General features: G+C 38.4%; 1 protein-coding gene across 1 annotated transcript in view; it reads left to right on the forward strand.

Annotated features, from left to right (window-relative positions):
- LOC135223568 (putative neural-cadherin 2) overlaps positions 1–14,044 on the forward strand; it is a 138,903-nt gene extending 124,859 nt beyond the window's left edge. The window contains 11 exon segments of the mRNA XM_064262086.1: positions 467–688; positions 1,049–1,152; positions 1,712–1,876; positions 3,241–3,432; positions 5,085–5,278; positions 5,694–5,886; positions 6,311–6,453; positions 6,849–6,944; positions 8,839–9,027; positions 9,534–9,770; positions 12,857–14,044. Coding sequence (XP_064118156.1) covers positions 467–688; positions 1,049–1,152; positions 1,712–1,876; positions 3,241–3,432; positions 5,085–5,278; positions 5,694–5,886; positions 6,311–6,453; positions 6,849–6,944; positions 8,839–9,027; positions 9,534–9,770; positions 12,857–13,704 — 2,583 coding nt within the window. The 3' untranslated portion in view covers positions 13,705–14,044.
- Positions 14,045–14,786: the final 742 nt, after the last annotated feature.

The raw sequence follows: 14,786 nt of genomic DNA on the forward strand, positions 1-14,786 counted from the left end.
ACTGTAACTCTTTATTTTTCTGATTAATTAGTTATGACTAACGAGTGATGCTTTTAATTACAAGGCTCCACATAAATCAAGTATTTACGATTGTTCGCAGTTAAGAAAAATTTATTTGCTTAGAAATTTTACATTGGTATATCGGATATATGAGTACCATCTTCAAATTCCCAAAAAGTATGGATGATCTTGTTCAGATACTTGGACTGTTGAAGTAATTCAAAAGAATCTCTCTATCACAAGTGTTTCTCCGACACGCCTTATTTATAACTCTCTCTCTCTCTCTCTCTCTCTCTCTCTCTCTCTCTCTATATATATATATATATATATATATATATATATATATATATATATATATATATATATATATATATATATATATATATATATATATATATATATATATATATATATATATATATATATATATATATATAAGAGATAAATGCTACCATCTCATTAACAGAAAGCCGAACTCGTAAGCGACTTGTGTCAATTCGAAAAAGCAGAGTTCTGCCAAGTCAAGGTTCCTCTTCCTTCTGGGTCGGAAGTTCTAGATGTCGGGGCGCCCCTGCATGTTGGGGGCCTAACGCACCCTCCCCCACACTACCAAGACTACAGCTGGCCTCATCCCATTACAAGTATATCCTTCGCAGGATGCTTGAGAAATCTTCGGGTCAACGGTGAGGTAAGAACTAAACAAACATTCTTGAAGTTTAAATGTGTTAGACTTATTTCGTAGCGTGTATGTCCTTGTAGCTGATTCGGGCCTCCAAGATCTTTGGTTTGATTTACTTAATTCCTAATTCTTGCGGATGTATGAACATTAATTCTATTTTTATTTCGAAAGTTTAAAAATATAATGGCCTGGAAGATTCCGTTTCTACAAAATTCAAACGCCTGTTTTAAACATTAAGAACTCTTTCTTGGGTATTTTTTTTCCTTATGTCTCTGAAATACAAAATAAAAAATAATAATAATTTTATTACGCTACCCACTCTCACTTCAATATACAAATATGAATTCATTTGCATTTTCTCACCGAAAGCTCCGAGACTTAGGAGAAGGCGTTCTAGGCGAGGACAGCCACCCAGGTTGTCCCAAGGGTGATCAGTGCCAAGAGAAAGGAAACCCTTGTCCTCTAAATGCAAGGTAAGAGACACCTGACGATGTTGCGACCCGAAATGTTTTTACTGAGAATGGTAATTATTTTTGAAGAAGTAAAAAAAGAAATACAAAATATTTGAATGTAAGTAAATCGCCACTAGCTATAGTACCAATCCATAAATAAAGATAAACAAAAGCGTGTACACAAATGATTGAATAAATGCACAAAGAAAAGAAATTATTTTCTCATTCGCAATGTAATTTTTATTTTACTCTTTTGGTTGATGCAAGCAAATAGGTTCTTCCGCCCCAATTACTATTGATGAATAGCTTACTGTTATTTCTCGAATTACCAAACTTTTCCAGTAGTTGGCTATCATTACGCACTATATTGTGAATATTTTTAAGAATCGTCACTCTAATACACGCTTGAATTTTAATTTTAGATTTGTAAGAAAATCAGGCTCAACCGAAAAAAACAGCAAAAAAAAGAAAAAAATTAAATATAAAGCCTAATTGATCAAGAGATACACTCTTGCTGTATAAACCCTTTTGAACATTTTACTTCCATAATTCCGCATTTAATTACCATTTCTCGAAACAGATGTGTGACCAACGAATCCGGCGAGTCCGTTTGCGAGTGCAATCTGGGCTGGACAACAAGCTCTTGCAACCAGAAAACCAAACCGGCGTCGTTCAATGCAAACAGTTATGTCAGAGTTGCATTATCTTCCACTCCAGCCCCAAACACCACAACGCTTCGTTTGCGGTGAGGATCTCCCTCTCTCTCTCTCGCTTTTTTTGTTTTTGTTTTTTGTTTTTTTTTGTTTTTTTATCTCTGATTTGAAAACACGCATGGCTGACTTATTGTTCGGATGATGAACGTGCACATTACGATGATAGTGCTGACGAGAATTCAGCACTGACAAGCGTAATGGTGGTCGAAAAAAAAAGTATGTTTGGAAATTCGAATTTCCACTCTCTCTCTCTCTGTCTGTCTCGCTCTCTCTCTCTCTCTCTCTCTCTCTCTCTCTCTCTCTCTCTCTCTCTCTCTCTCCCCAATAATCTTAGACATAATGGCGCCAGAGAATTTTCAATGTTGTCCAGTTTCGTTGTAAATGTTTTGTCTGGATAACATATTTCTAGTCGGAGATATATTAACTCAGTGGATTCAAATTATTTGCATTTCATTTGCTTAAAAAATGGACGAACAGTGTGTTACAGAAAAAAAAAACATTTAACAGACAGTTAAATTCGATATTTATGTAATGGTATTGTACTTCGTTAAACAGCATATAAAGGTGTTCTGAAGGATACATGACTAGCAATATCACTGGTACACCAGCTTTAACAAACACACCTACCCACAGAAATAGAGGTGAAGAGAGACGGTAGTTGTTGTACAGCTGGATTGTTGACGAAGTGTGAGTGACGTAAGTGAGAACGAGAAATGAATGGATACGCAGGTGTGGTAAAATAATGGAATATGATATTTTGATATATATCAGTCATGTGGAAACGATTAGAAGCACTGAGTTCAATTTGGATGTGAATGGTGCAGTGTTTGTGTGTTTGTACGTGGGTTTTGGAAACTGTTGCTGAGCCTTCTCTGAAGCCGTATGAAGCGGCGACCGTTTCTGGAAGTTTCTGGAATGGGATTTTCTTCTACGGCGTTTCTGGAAGTTTCTGGAACGGGAACTTCTTCTACGGCGTTTCTGGAAGTTTCTGGAACGGGAATTTCTTCTACGGCGTTATTGGAAGTTTCTGGAACGGAAATTTCTTCTACGGCGTTTCTGGAAGTTTCTGGAACGGGAATTTCTTCTACTGCTCAGCACTCTAACCGGCATCTGCCAGTAATCATTGTCATGTCTTCCTTTTCGGGAGACACCTTCACCTACACAAAACGAAGCATTAAATATAGTAATCATATGACCTCTCATATGAAAAAAAATTAATAATTAAATTAGTGTGACAGCGCAGAAAGCAAGATAAAAATAATAGAAAACAGATGTAACCATCAGCCAAGTAATGGCGCATAACTGGCATCAATGAACTTCATAAAATACCAATGATAAACAGTGAACGCCAAGAAATATGATTATCACTATCATCGCTCCTCTTATTTTCCAAAAGGTTTCGCACTTGGGAGCAGTTTGGCCAAATGCTAGCAGTGTCCTCACAACACGGGAAAGACGCTTTGACACTCCAGCTAGTCAAAGGACGGCTCTGCGTTCAGCTTTTACTCCATCCAAAAGCAATCAAGCTCCTCTGCCTTCAGAAGGCTCATCTTAATGACGGACAATGGCACAGCGTCAGGGTTGACAGGTGAGTAAACAGACGTCTTTGCGAGAAGACGTGTGAAGTGCAAGTGCCGAGAGTCAGGGGGAAAATGAAACTGAGGATATGGAACAATCTTCGGTTTTATTTGTGTTGTTTTTCATATATATATATATATATATATATATATATATATATATATATATATATATATATTAAATATATAGGTTCTGACCGGTTTTGACTTGGAAATAAAGTCGAAATCGGTTAGGACCTACACCTCGTCTCTAATTTTCTACCTGTGGATATGCGTGATAAATGAATCCCGTACTAAAGTGATTATATATATATATATATATATATATATATATATATATATATATATATATATATACATACATACATTTCAAAGTTAATGTTTGTGTGTTTGTTTTATTTGCTAGTATTCTATGTTTCTAAGATGGCGCATTATAGAAATCCAAATTGTTTGACGGATCTAGACTAAATTTAGCACTTGGCCATCATTTGACTGAACTTAAATAATACGTAGGTTTCAAACCACTACCCCCTTTCCCCTTCCCCTTCTCCCTCCCCTTTGTAACTTATGATTTATCATACCTCATTTCATGCCCGCAACCCATAGAAAGATATTATTGAAAAGGCTTTTCAGTAACCACAGTCATACCTGGATATAAGGGGCAGACACCATAGTAATACCTGGTTAAAGGTGAGAGACAATTACATCATGGAACGATGAGTCCAAGTTATAACAAGATGGCAATACAACATACTAAAATCGGAAGTAATGCTGCTGTTCGCGGTAGTCAATGCTTTTCGTCTTTGCTCTGAGGTGGAAGCAGTATCAGAAATTAATCTGAAAAGCTATTGAAAATACTATTGAAGATGCAATATATAACATGCGTCACGTTATATTTATGCGTGGATGTACTAAATTTAATTGCAAATTCCGTCATAAACGAAGGCGAGTCCCCAAATTCATTAACCATGATGCAGTGAGTAGGCTTTTGGGTTCATTATTTTCTGTCACAGTGAGGTATGTATAGGATGGCATTTTCCCGCACTATGAAAAAGCAGACTGGATAGCTAACATATATTGGAAGGTTTTTTATACAGTGGTGACGAGGGGAGTTTTAATCGCCTTTTCATCTGCTACGGTGCCAGTCGAGTGTTTTAATTGATTCCTAAAACCGTTGACAGAAATAAATATATACTCCATTCCAGATATTCGTTTTAAAAAAATAGTTCGTTTCCTTTTATCATACATTGAGCTGCATGAATGTGTGACAATTCTAGCTGTTTCAAAATAACAACTAGAAACAGAACCATGATCTGCTACATATAGAGGTGGGAAAAACCATTAAATTTAGATTTTTTTTAAAGTAATTAGATCAAAGTAATACCAGTCTTGACCAGACAAAGTTCGTACGTCATATGACTGTTTCTTCCATAATCTCTGGCACTTGATTTGGCCGTTGACTTCTCTGCCTGCAAAAAATGAGTGTGTAGCCAATGAAGAAATTTGCAAAAAGTTGGCCATTTACAAAGTTGTCCCAGACGATTAATTACGAAACAAAAGGAAGCAGATAGACAGACAGAACGAAAACTAACAACAAATGTGTCCGAGCAACTAAAAGGCGTTAGGACTTCCACTGCGCCCTTCTTTTTAACCGGCAAAGCAGATTCGGTGAATGGATGGAGCTGAGAGTGGACGACGGAGATGGACCACTGTACAACTCGACCGTCACTCCGGCGACGAAACGTGAGTGGCTTACTCAACTCCGAATAGATCGTCAAGAGGGAATTCACGTCGGTGGATCTCCAGATTACATTGGAGTCTCTTCCATCTATACGGTGCTCCGGGATTTTCATAATGGTACGTCAACAGTTTCATTAAAGTTGCCTGTACTTGAGGGATTTATATGACCACGTTAGAATGTTAAATACACAACTTTACAGACTTAGGTGAAGGTTGTTCTACGGACGAATGGAAGTTCAGATAATGATAAAACTTTCTCATATAATGTAGGGTAAAATAACCCTTCGATTAAATGGAGACTTGGCCTGATACTTTGATCGTATTCCAGTAACTGAAAGCGCATTTGGAATCTACATAGTATCTTTTGTCTCTATCAAATATTAGAACATCTTTCAGTGCGTTGTCCAGTTTCATTGGGTAATGTTATACAGTAATGACTCTTTAAGAATGTCATTTCTAGGACCATTTGCTTAGAGAAAATATGCATATATTTTTTTATTGCATTTCAATGTTACTCGACTATGGTTTTTAGGGTGTTTGGATGACCTACGCATTTCCGGTTGGAGTCTTCCATTACCTCCTTTAGAGAACAACACTGAATGGGCACAGGCGACCATGTTTGCAAATATACACGAAGGGTGCCACGGGGGAGTGGATGTCTGTGCCAATGTTTCCTGCCCTAACCCTTTCACCTGCATTGACCTCTGGAGACGGCATCATTGTGGGTAAGCTGACTGAAGAGTTTTTATTTTTTTATTTTTATTTTTTTAAAGAAAGAATAAAATGCACCTAATACCTGATCAAGTAAAAGCAAGTAAAAAGTAGACAAATTTTGCAAGGAAGATTGACTTTTTCACATCATTACTTGCACTTATTTCCTGTTTCGTCTGTCATTAAATTTTAATGTGAAGAATAGTTTTTATAAAATCAGTATCCCCTTTCTAAGCTACATTTTTACTGACACTTTTTCATTGTTTCATATAACGGAAGGCCATATTACATATTGCTCTAGAAAAGAATGGCATTAAAGTCGTATCCTCTTTCTGAACTAGAACATAGAGAAAATTTCACGTTACACGCTTCATTACTGAGGTTCCCTCTCCATTTGATCAGACCATTCAGTCGCACATCTCTCCCCTTCCGCGCCAGGTGTGACGAGGGAACTGCATTATCTCAGGAGGGAGACTTTTGCCGGGACATCAATGAGTGCCTCGGAAATCCTTGCCTTAATGGTGGCACTTGCATCAACCGTGATCCGGGATATTTTTGCGAATGCCCAGATTCCCATATTGGTGAGTGAAATGGATTCATTTCCTAATCAGATTGAGGAGGCATTTCCAGAGAGATGAACTCGAGGCTGCGCATTTATTTTTTGACAAGATTCATGAAATTTGATTGAAGTTCTAATATATCTTCACGAATGACATGATTTTATGAGTAAGTAAAGAATCTTGAGTCAGCAGAAGCTTGTCATTCTATAGTTATATAAATCGTCATGAAAATGTTGCCATAATCTATGGATTCATAATTCATATCCCTCTACGATACAGATTTTCTTCGTAGGGATTCTTTAAAAATAATAACTACCAATCATCTAAAAAAATAAACAAAATTCCATTGACACCTGAGAATTATCTTTTCGAGAGAACAATCAATAAAAAATGTATTACCTTCTTTCGGCCCACAGGGGACCATTGTGAAGGGCGGGCACTGCCGGTCCCTTCACTGGCTACTTCAGTCGGCATTTTCATCATCATTATCTCGTGGACGCTACTTTTTTTGGGTGAGTTTTATATATACATGTAATATTACAATCAAACAAATACGCAAGCACCAAGCATAGCAACTTGCAGTATGTGTGTATGTATGTATGTATGTATGTATGTATGTATGTATGTATGTATGTGAGTGTCTCATTACATCATCATCATCACCATCAACGCCCATAGAACGTATGCTCCAAATAAAACAAAATTATAGAAAAACAGAAAACGCATTCATACTGGAATCAAGTCATGCCTCTTTAAAGGTAATATGTTAAACTTTCCTATTCTTGAATGCAAGACGATCTTGTTTATTAGCGCCACCCCGCCCCCCTAACCCCCAAAGGTCTAAATGTACCATTAAAAACTTTTTCTGCTGTGTAAAATCCCCATAATCCCAGAAAATTGTTTGAAAACTACAAATAAAAGTTCTGGTAATGCCACTTCTAAAAAGTAATAACTCATTTAGTATGTATAGCCTGAGGAAACCAAAGGTAAGTTAGTGCCATACAGTAAAATGAAAATGGACTTTGTTCTGGCAAGATTGCGTATGAGTTTTTACTCCTGTTACCTCTTTTCATATTTCGTTCTTCTACTTTATCGAAGTAAATTTGTCTGTGTCCAAGTAAGTTTATGCTTTACGAACTAGTGAAGGATATTCTCCCCTTAATGCATAATATTTTATACAAAACAATCTTTTGATAAGAGGCACTTAAAAACATCCAATACATTATGCATTCTTCAGAAGAGAACAATAATTGTAATAATGAATTGGTCCTATACAAATTATCCCATTGTTCCATTGGTATTTGACTTGAAATGGTGCTAAGAGTTTCCATACGATTACTAATATGGCTGGTATCATTATACGAAGTGTGACAATAATAAAACGAGACTTATCTCAAAATATTTTTATTACAAAATCTACAGAGAAATTACGCATTGTCCCCTTCAAAGTAATCCTTCCTCAGTTAATGCACTTCTACATTCGCCTCTGCCACCCACGGGAGCACTCAGCAGAGTCCTCCTCCTTGAGGCTCCCTAGCTCCCTCACCGCCGAGGCCTTGATCTTTTCTACAAGGGCGAAATTTAATTAGTTTTTTTTTTCCTGGGGAAGAGCCAGAAGTGGCACGTTGAGAGATGTTCGGAATAAGAAGGGTGGTCGAAAACTGTGATTTGTTCGTTGGCCAAGTACTGCCTCACACTGAGCGCGATGTGTGCAAGCACTGTTGTGGTGAAGCAGGCAGGCACGAACTGTTTCTCCGCAGAGCCCATCTGCTGCGCCGCACCCAGTCATGTAGGCGATTGAGGACCTGCTGGTAGAAGTGCTGGCTGGCAAGGTGAGACACCAAGAGGTACGAACTCATGATGGACCACTCCCTTCTGGTCAAAGAATGCGATCAGCATGGCCTTGATCTTTGTTAACCTTATGCGAGCCTTTTTGGGTCTGAGTGAAGTTGGGGTCTTCCACTGCAGGATCTGTCTCTTGGTTTCTGGGTCGTACTGGAAGACCAAGGTCTCGTCTCATGTGATGACCCGTGTGCCACCCGGGACATAGCATCTTCTTCATAAGCCTCTTGGAGAAGTTTGAGACTCTTGGTTGGACTCTTCCCCAACCTAAATAAGAATTTCAAACTGATTCCCTGCTCCATGTTTGCGCCACCTCCAGTTGCGTGACAAGGCGTTAACATTATTGTGATACACAACAGCCTGAAACAGAAGCACAGAGTGAGCTAGGCGAACAATATTAAGGCAGAATAATGGCGAGATGTTGCACAACAAGTGACATAAGCAGTCAGCCAATGGGCATTGAGGCTTAAGTGTGGCTTCCACAGTCTCGTCTTTTTTATTGTCACAGCTCGTAAGTTGAGCTAAACCATCACTGTCTGATTTAGAACTTTTCTTGATCATTAGCAATAGGTGTCGCTATTTGGATTTTGAGGAGGCGTTGTCAGCAGAGGAAATCTGACAGGAGATCGAGTTCGACGGGAACATCTCTCGATCAGACGGACGTTGAGGAGACTCAGTCTGAAAGAATAACGATAGCAAAGATTATCAGTCTCAATGGAAAGTTTGCGTCCAAATCCTGCAAAACTACCGTCGGTGAGTATGATAAAAATACGGTTGTGATATCATAGTATTGCATAATATTCAAAGAGAAAGATTAGTTACGTGAAGAGGTGAATAGCAGTATTCTCATATTCTGAACTATATTGTCAATCCATTCACTTTAACTACTTGCTTGCGCTGCGCTTTGATTTAAATGCAATCTCATCTTCATTCACATATTCTGTAAGGTTAGATGTTTAATGTGTACGTATCGTTATTGAAACTGCTTGCTTGTCTAAATACTCTGCTATTTCAGCACCTCAGATTTTGCCTGTAATAATGAATGCAGTCATTTATGTTCATTTAAAAAAGTTATAATCATTACTGCAATGTAAATATCCATTTATTCGATGACCTCTTCTATGTCGGTATATAACATATATCTTTCATATAGAATTCTCAATTCTATGTTGTCACTGGAAAATGATAATATTTGGAGACGTAGTAATCATGATAAACTCACACTGGTTTTCTCCGCTTCCCATCATCTCTCTCACTAGACGTGGATGTCCTGAGTGGATCCAGAGAGAGTGGAGGAGGCTTAGGGAAAGGATGCGAGTGCTCTCACCGAGATCCTTCCGATAGCGCGCTGTATGGTAAAAAGGCAGCCGTCGGCGACAGCAAAACTTCCGATAAAGTCTGCGGGTGTCACCATCTCTCTTCAGCCGACGATCTCCGTTATTATGCTTATGAGGGAGAAGGAAGTTCTCCCGGATCACTTTCGTCCTGCTGTTCGGGTATGTATTGATCCTTCATTTTACACCTCTCTCTCTCTCTCTCTCTCTCTCTCAATTCCTTCACCACACCCCCTCCCACAATTACGTCAATTCTAACCCATTCCTCTCTCTCTCTCTCTCTCTCTCTCTCTCAATTCCTTCACCACATACCACCCCCCCAACAAATTACGTCAATTTTAATCCATTCCTGTTTTTCCTCTCACTCTCTCTCTCTCTCTCTCTCTCTCTCTCTCTCTCTCTCTCTCTCAATTCCTGCACCACATACCCCCCCGCCCCAACAATTACGTCAATTCTAACCCATTCTTATTTTCTTCTCTCTCTCTCTCTCTCTCTCCTACTCTCTCTCTCAATTCCTTCCCCAAAACCCCCTCCCACAATTACGTCGATTCTCACCCATTCCTATTTTCCTCTCTCTCTCTCTCTCTTTCTCTCATCCTATTCCCTCCAACTTATCGTAACATTTCAGCTTTATCTGGAAAAAAGGATGAATGTGTTTTTGGAACGTTGCTCTCGCGATATTTGTTTTTCTGGTATTGGGTTTTGCCTGACATTTCAATGCGGTCTGGATTACGGAGATGGCAAAAGATGAAATGCCATTTTACACTCTGAGAAAACGGAAGAAAAAGACTGGGGTTAAATTCTCGTTATTCAGTGATCTTCACAGCTGGTGGAAATTACTATCTAAAGGTCGCGACGAATTCATTACGCGCTGATGTCTGCGCATACATACTAAAACATACGCTTACTATACACACGCATATACACACATTCATATATGCATACTATTACACTAACTTTCGAGGTATATATAATCTCATCATGAGGCTGAAAAAATGATGAAGATGGGAATCCCTGAAAGTACAATAAAATGAATTGGCATACTAAAACCCTAAAGCTAACTAAACATAGAAAAATCATAAGAAGAAGAATTTTTTACCTAAGGTGTTAGTAAGATTATTCATTTTATTGTAATGTCAGGGATTCTCATCGTTGTAAATTTTTCAGCCTGATGGTGAGGTTTTATACCTCAAAAGCTCGGGGAATAAAGAATGTTTACCTGGCCTCTTAGCAATAGTATCTGTCATTAGGCTATATGGAAGAAGTCAAGATCCGAATCAAAGAAACTGCTGTGATATACATTAAAATGCTTTGTAATTAAGCTTATTATATAATTTTATCACGATATATTCACGAAAACTATCTGTCTTTGTTTCAAATGAAAACATTCCTTTTTAGCAGCAAAATAGTTTTATATCATATTTATTGCCTTTCATCGAATCCTGGCTTAAATAAGACCGTGTCGTAATTGGGGCCGTATAACTAGCACAACAGCGGTGACAACGTATTGATCAGTGTTTTCCAGGAGTAATATTGGCGGAAATAACTCAGTGAGAAAATATATATATATATATATATATATATATATATATTATATATATATAATATATAATATATATATAGAGAGAGAGAGAGAGAGAGAGAGAGAGAGAGATGAGAGGAGAGAGAGAGAAGAGTATATAAAAAAATCACCTAAACTGATTTCATACAATTTTGTGGTAGTTGTTTTTTAGGACGCATGTGATACACGGGGCAAGAGGGACTCAAAGGAAAAACATGCGACCACTAGCGCTTCCTCTGGGAAATCAGAGAGCGAAAGAAAAAAGACAAAAGCAATTATGGTAGTCAATAGTGCAGAGAAGCAATATGAAGAGTTCACGCACACTCATACACACACACGTAGATACACACTCACACACACACACACACCACCACACACACACATATATATATATATATATATATATATATATATATATATATGTGTGTGTGTGTGTGTGTGTGTGTGTATGTATGTATTTATGTATATACCATATATTTTTTTGCCGTCACCAAGGATGGATCCTGAGAAAAACAAAGATACTAACCAATGCCAAATTCACGCTTATTTTCGTGGCATCGCTTCTTGGATGTTAAGGCCCTTTCTAACATTTTTTATGCTTCCATAACTTACTTTAATAGAGGGTTAAGAACCCCCTCAAGAGACACTCGCCATTTTCTCCCAATCGTATGCACATATTCCGCCAATTTTCTTGCATCTAGTAGGCCCGCGTCTATACTTAGTGTTTATGATGTCTTTTGGTAAAGGATCACATTTTACATAGCTTAAGATACTCTTAAAAGTAAATGTTTAAAAGCTCTGTAATGTCTCGAATTTCAAAGACTGTTTATCGCACAATGGAATTCGATCAGCAAGTTGAAATTTGACTAATTTCGTTAACTATACTGATACACATTCGCTCCTTAATGCATTGATTTTTTTCACATACTTTCATGCATGTATTAATAAATTTGCAAAGAAGTTGCCTTTTAAGAATTCTTTAGTGATTTTCATTATAAATACTAAATATATTGAGTACGTTTTTAAGAACAAACATATTGTTATTCTGAAAATGGGAAGTGGAATTTAAAATAGTATGAAAGACAGAACAGTTTTATGAAATTTACAAACTATATTCCCCATATGGGATCAAATTTCATCATCCACTGTACGGATAGATTTCAATTACACCGTTTATTGGTTCTCGTAATTTAGGTCGGATGATAGAAACAGTCAATTGCATTGATCAGCTTGTTTATCTCGCTGAGGTGGTAGGTAGCCTTTACTGTAAATCTGTTTTACTTAACTTTATTTACATATGATCTATGTTAAGAGTAAAAATATATACATCCAAGATCTGGACGTATTCGAAAATTCTCTTAGTTTATATTTCCGAGATTTTCTGATGTCCTTTTCACTTACCAAATATTCTACCGCGTCTACATAGAAGTTGAAATGAACACTGAAGATTATGCAATCAGTATAATGCAGTGCTGATTCGTAAATCCTCTCGATAAAATGTCTGTTTTCAATAATATTAAATTATCGATGACCTCTTATCTGAAGTATAAGTGATACATGCAAAATGCAGAAATAAATTTCTTTTGTGTAATATATCTAAAAAGGTATATCTATTACGCTCAGGAATCATTGGTCTCTCTCTTTCTCTCTCTCTGTATTTTAATACTATTTTTTTTTTTACTCTCAGGAGGCGACGGCGACGGAGACCAAGGTTTTCTAGCCGGATTCCAAGACGTCGCTTCCTTGTTAAACTGCCTCAGTGCTCAGCCAATGCCTCAGTCTCCAACGCTACGCCAGAAAGGTCTTTCTAGCAATGGATCGAGTCAGGAGTTGTCACAAAGACCCTCGTCCTCGTCGTTCCTTCCTGCTTCCAAGCGGAAAAACTCGTCGCTTCACAGTGTCACGACAGACATCAGCCAGTGTGTCCCTGACATCACGGCTTCAGTCATTCACACGGCTGACGTCATCGTCAGCCAGAAGGGTCAGCAAAAACGCGAAATTGGCGTGATCCCGAGGAGATCCAATAACTCAAGTTTCTTCGACGATAAAAGCTGTGACGTTCACGGGGAAAACTTTGACACTGGGTCGAAAAGCAGTCAACACAAGCGATGTAATTCTCTGCCGAGGTGCAGAGTCCCGGCGATATTCGTGAATAATCTTCACGGTGAAGGCATAGATCCCTCGAGGTACAGTGTGCGCGGTTATCATTATTCCTTGGACAGACGTAAAGCAACTGCACAAGGGTACGGGGCGCGCAGGATGTCCTCCGACGAACTCGACGGCAGTCAGAGGAAAGAGAAGTGCAGCGCATGCGTCAAGGTGTTGCTGCAACAACGCGAGAGCGTTTTCGGTAGCACCCACTTCAAAAGCTTCTCCACTTCCACGGTGTCCTTCCTCTCTTACAGTGGCGACTGCAGTCAAATTGTTCCCGAAGTGGAGAGTACTTTCCCCGCCTCTTGCCCTTTGCACGGATGTTCCTCGTCCTTGAAAAAGAAACACCAAAGCGCGCTACAAACCGCGACAACAAGTACCTAATGAGTTTATGGAAAGCTTCTTGGGAAATGAGTGAATGAACATAAGTGGATGAACGCACGTGCTTGCTCTGAGTGTTGGAGTTTCATAAGCATACAGATCAAGTTGGTTAGCGAAAGAATCTTCCATATTTTCTGTTTTAATGTATTACCATGTGTGAATGTTAGCAGTGAAGCAAAAACACCACTCGTGAGGTCTGGCAACACGCATTTGGAAAATGGGAAATCCTGTTAGGTTCTAGCCTTAAGGTCTGTAATAAGAGAAATGTTTGTACTTTTATAGATATGCTACAATAACGAAGGTGTTCATCTCAGTAAATGTGATTTACCTTTGTATAGGATCTTTCCCTGTTCCTCAACTGCGTTTTCTTCTAACTGTCAATTAGAAAACATCATTTAAATAACAAGGTCTGCGTAGAATGTTCCTGTCTTTCAGGTGCTTGGAAACTATTATCTCCCTCGGTTTTTCTATCAGTTTATGTTCTGTATTACAACATAATGCACGTTTTCATCAAAGACTGAATATTTTCTAGCAAAGAGTGAAACGTCAAAGCATCAAGGGCCACAAAATCTCATCAGGTCATTTCATTTATGAAGTTGGGCTGTCAGCCTGAGCGATGGGACACTTGCAGTCATTCCTTGCTTAAGGCAGAGAAAGGAAGGAACTGGAGTGGTTGAGCAGTTAAATACAGAGATCCAGAAAGCAAAGTAATGACGCACTGGAGCCTACGAATGGAGCCGCAGAAAAAAAAGGCAGTTTCAACAGTCAAAGTCGCTAGACAGCAAGATTGAAGAAAAGAAGTTGGAGTGGAGGTATAGTATATAGCTAAAGATTGGATGTAGCTGAGGAACGATGAGACGCTGCAAACACCCTTAAATAATGATGGCAGTGCACCACGTGAGGTGCAATGACGTCACTAGTTCCCTAAGGGGCTTATTTTACCGTAACTAATGTTTGTTTATGGGATGTCAGAAATTAAATATCCTTAAATAACATTTTAAAATAGAAACTACTTCCCTTTCACTACGATGTTATTAAGCTCTCATGAGATTTATATTCAAACAACGTTTCTTTCCGATAAATAC

The sequence above is a fragment of the Macrobrachium nipponense genome, chromosome 10 (genome assembly GCF_015104395.2).
Source record: "Macrobrachium nipponense isolate FS-2020 chromosome 10, ASM1510439v2, whole genome shotgun sequence".
NCBI lineage: Eukaryota > Metazoa > Arthropoda > Malacostraca > Decapoda > Palaemonidae > Macrobrachium > Macrobrachium nipponense.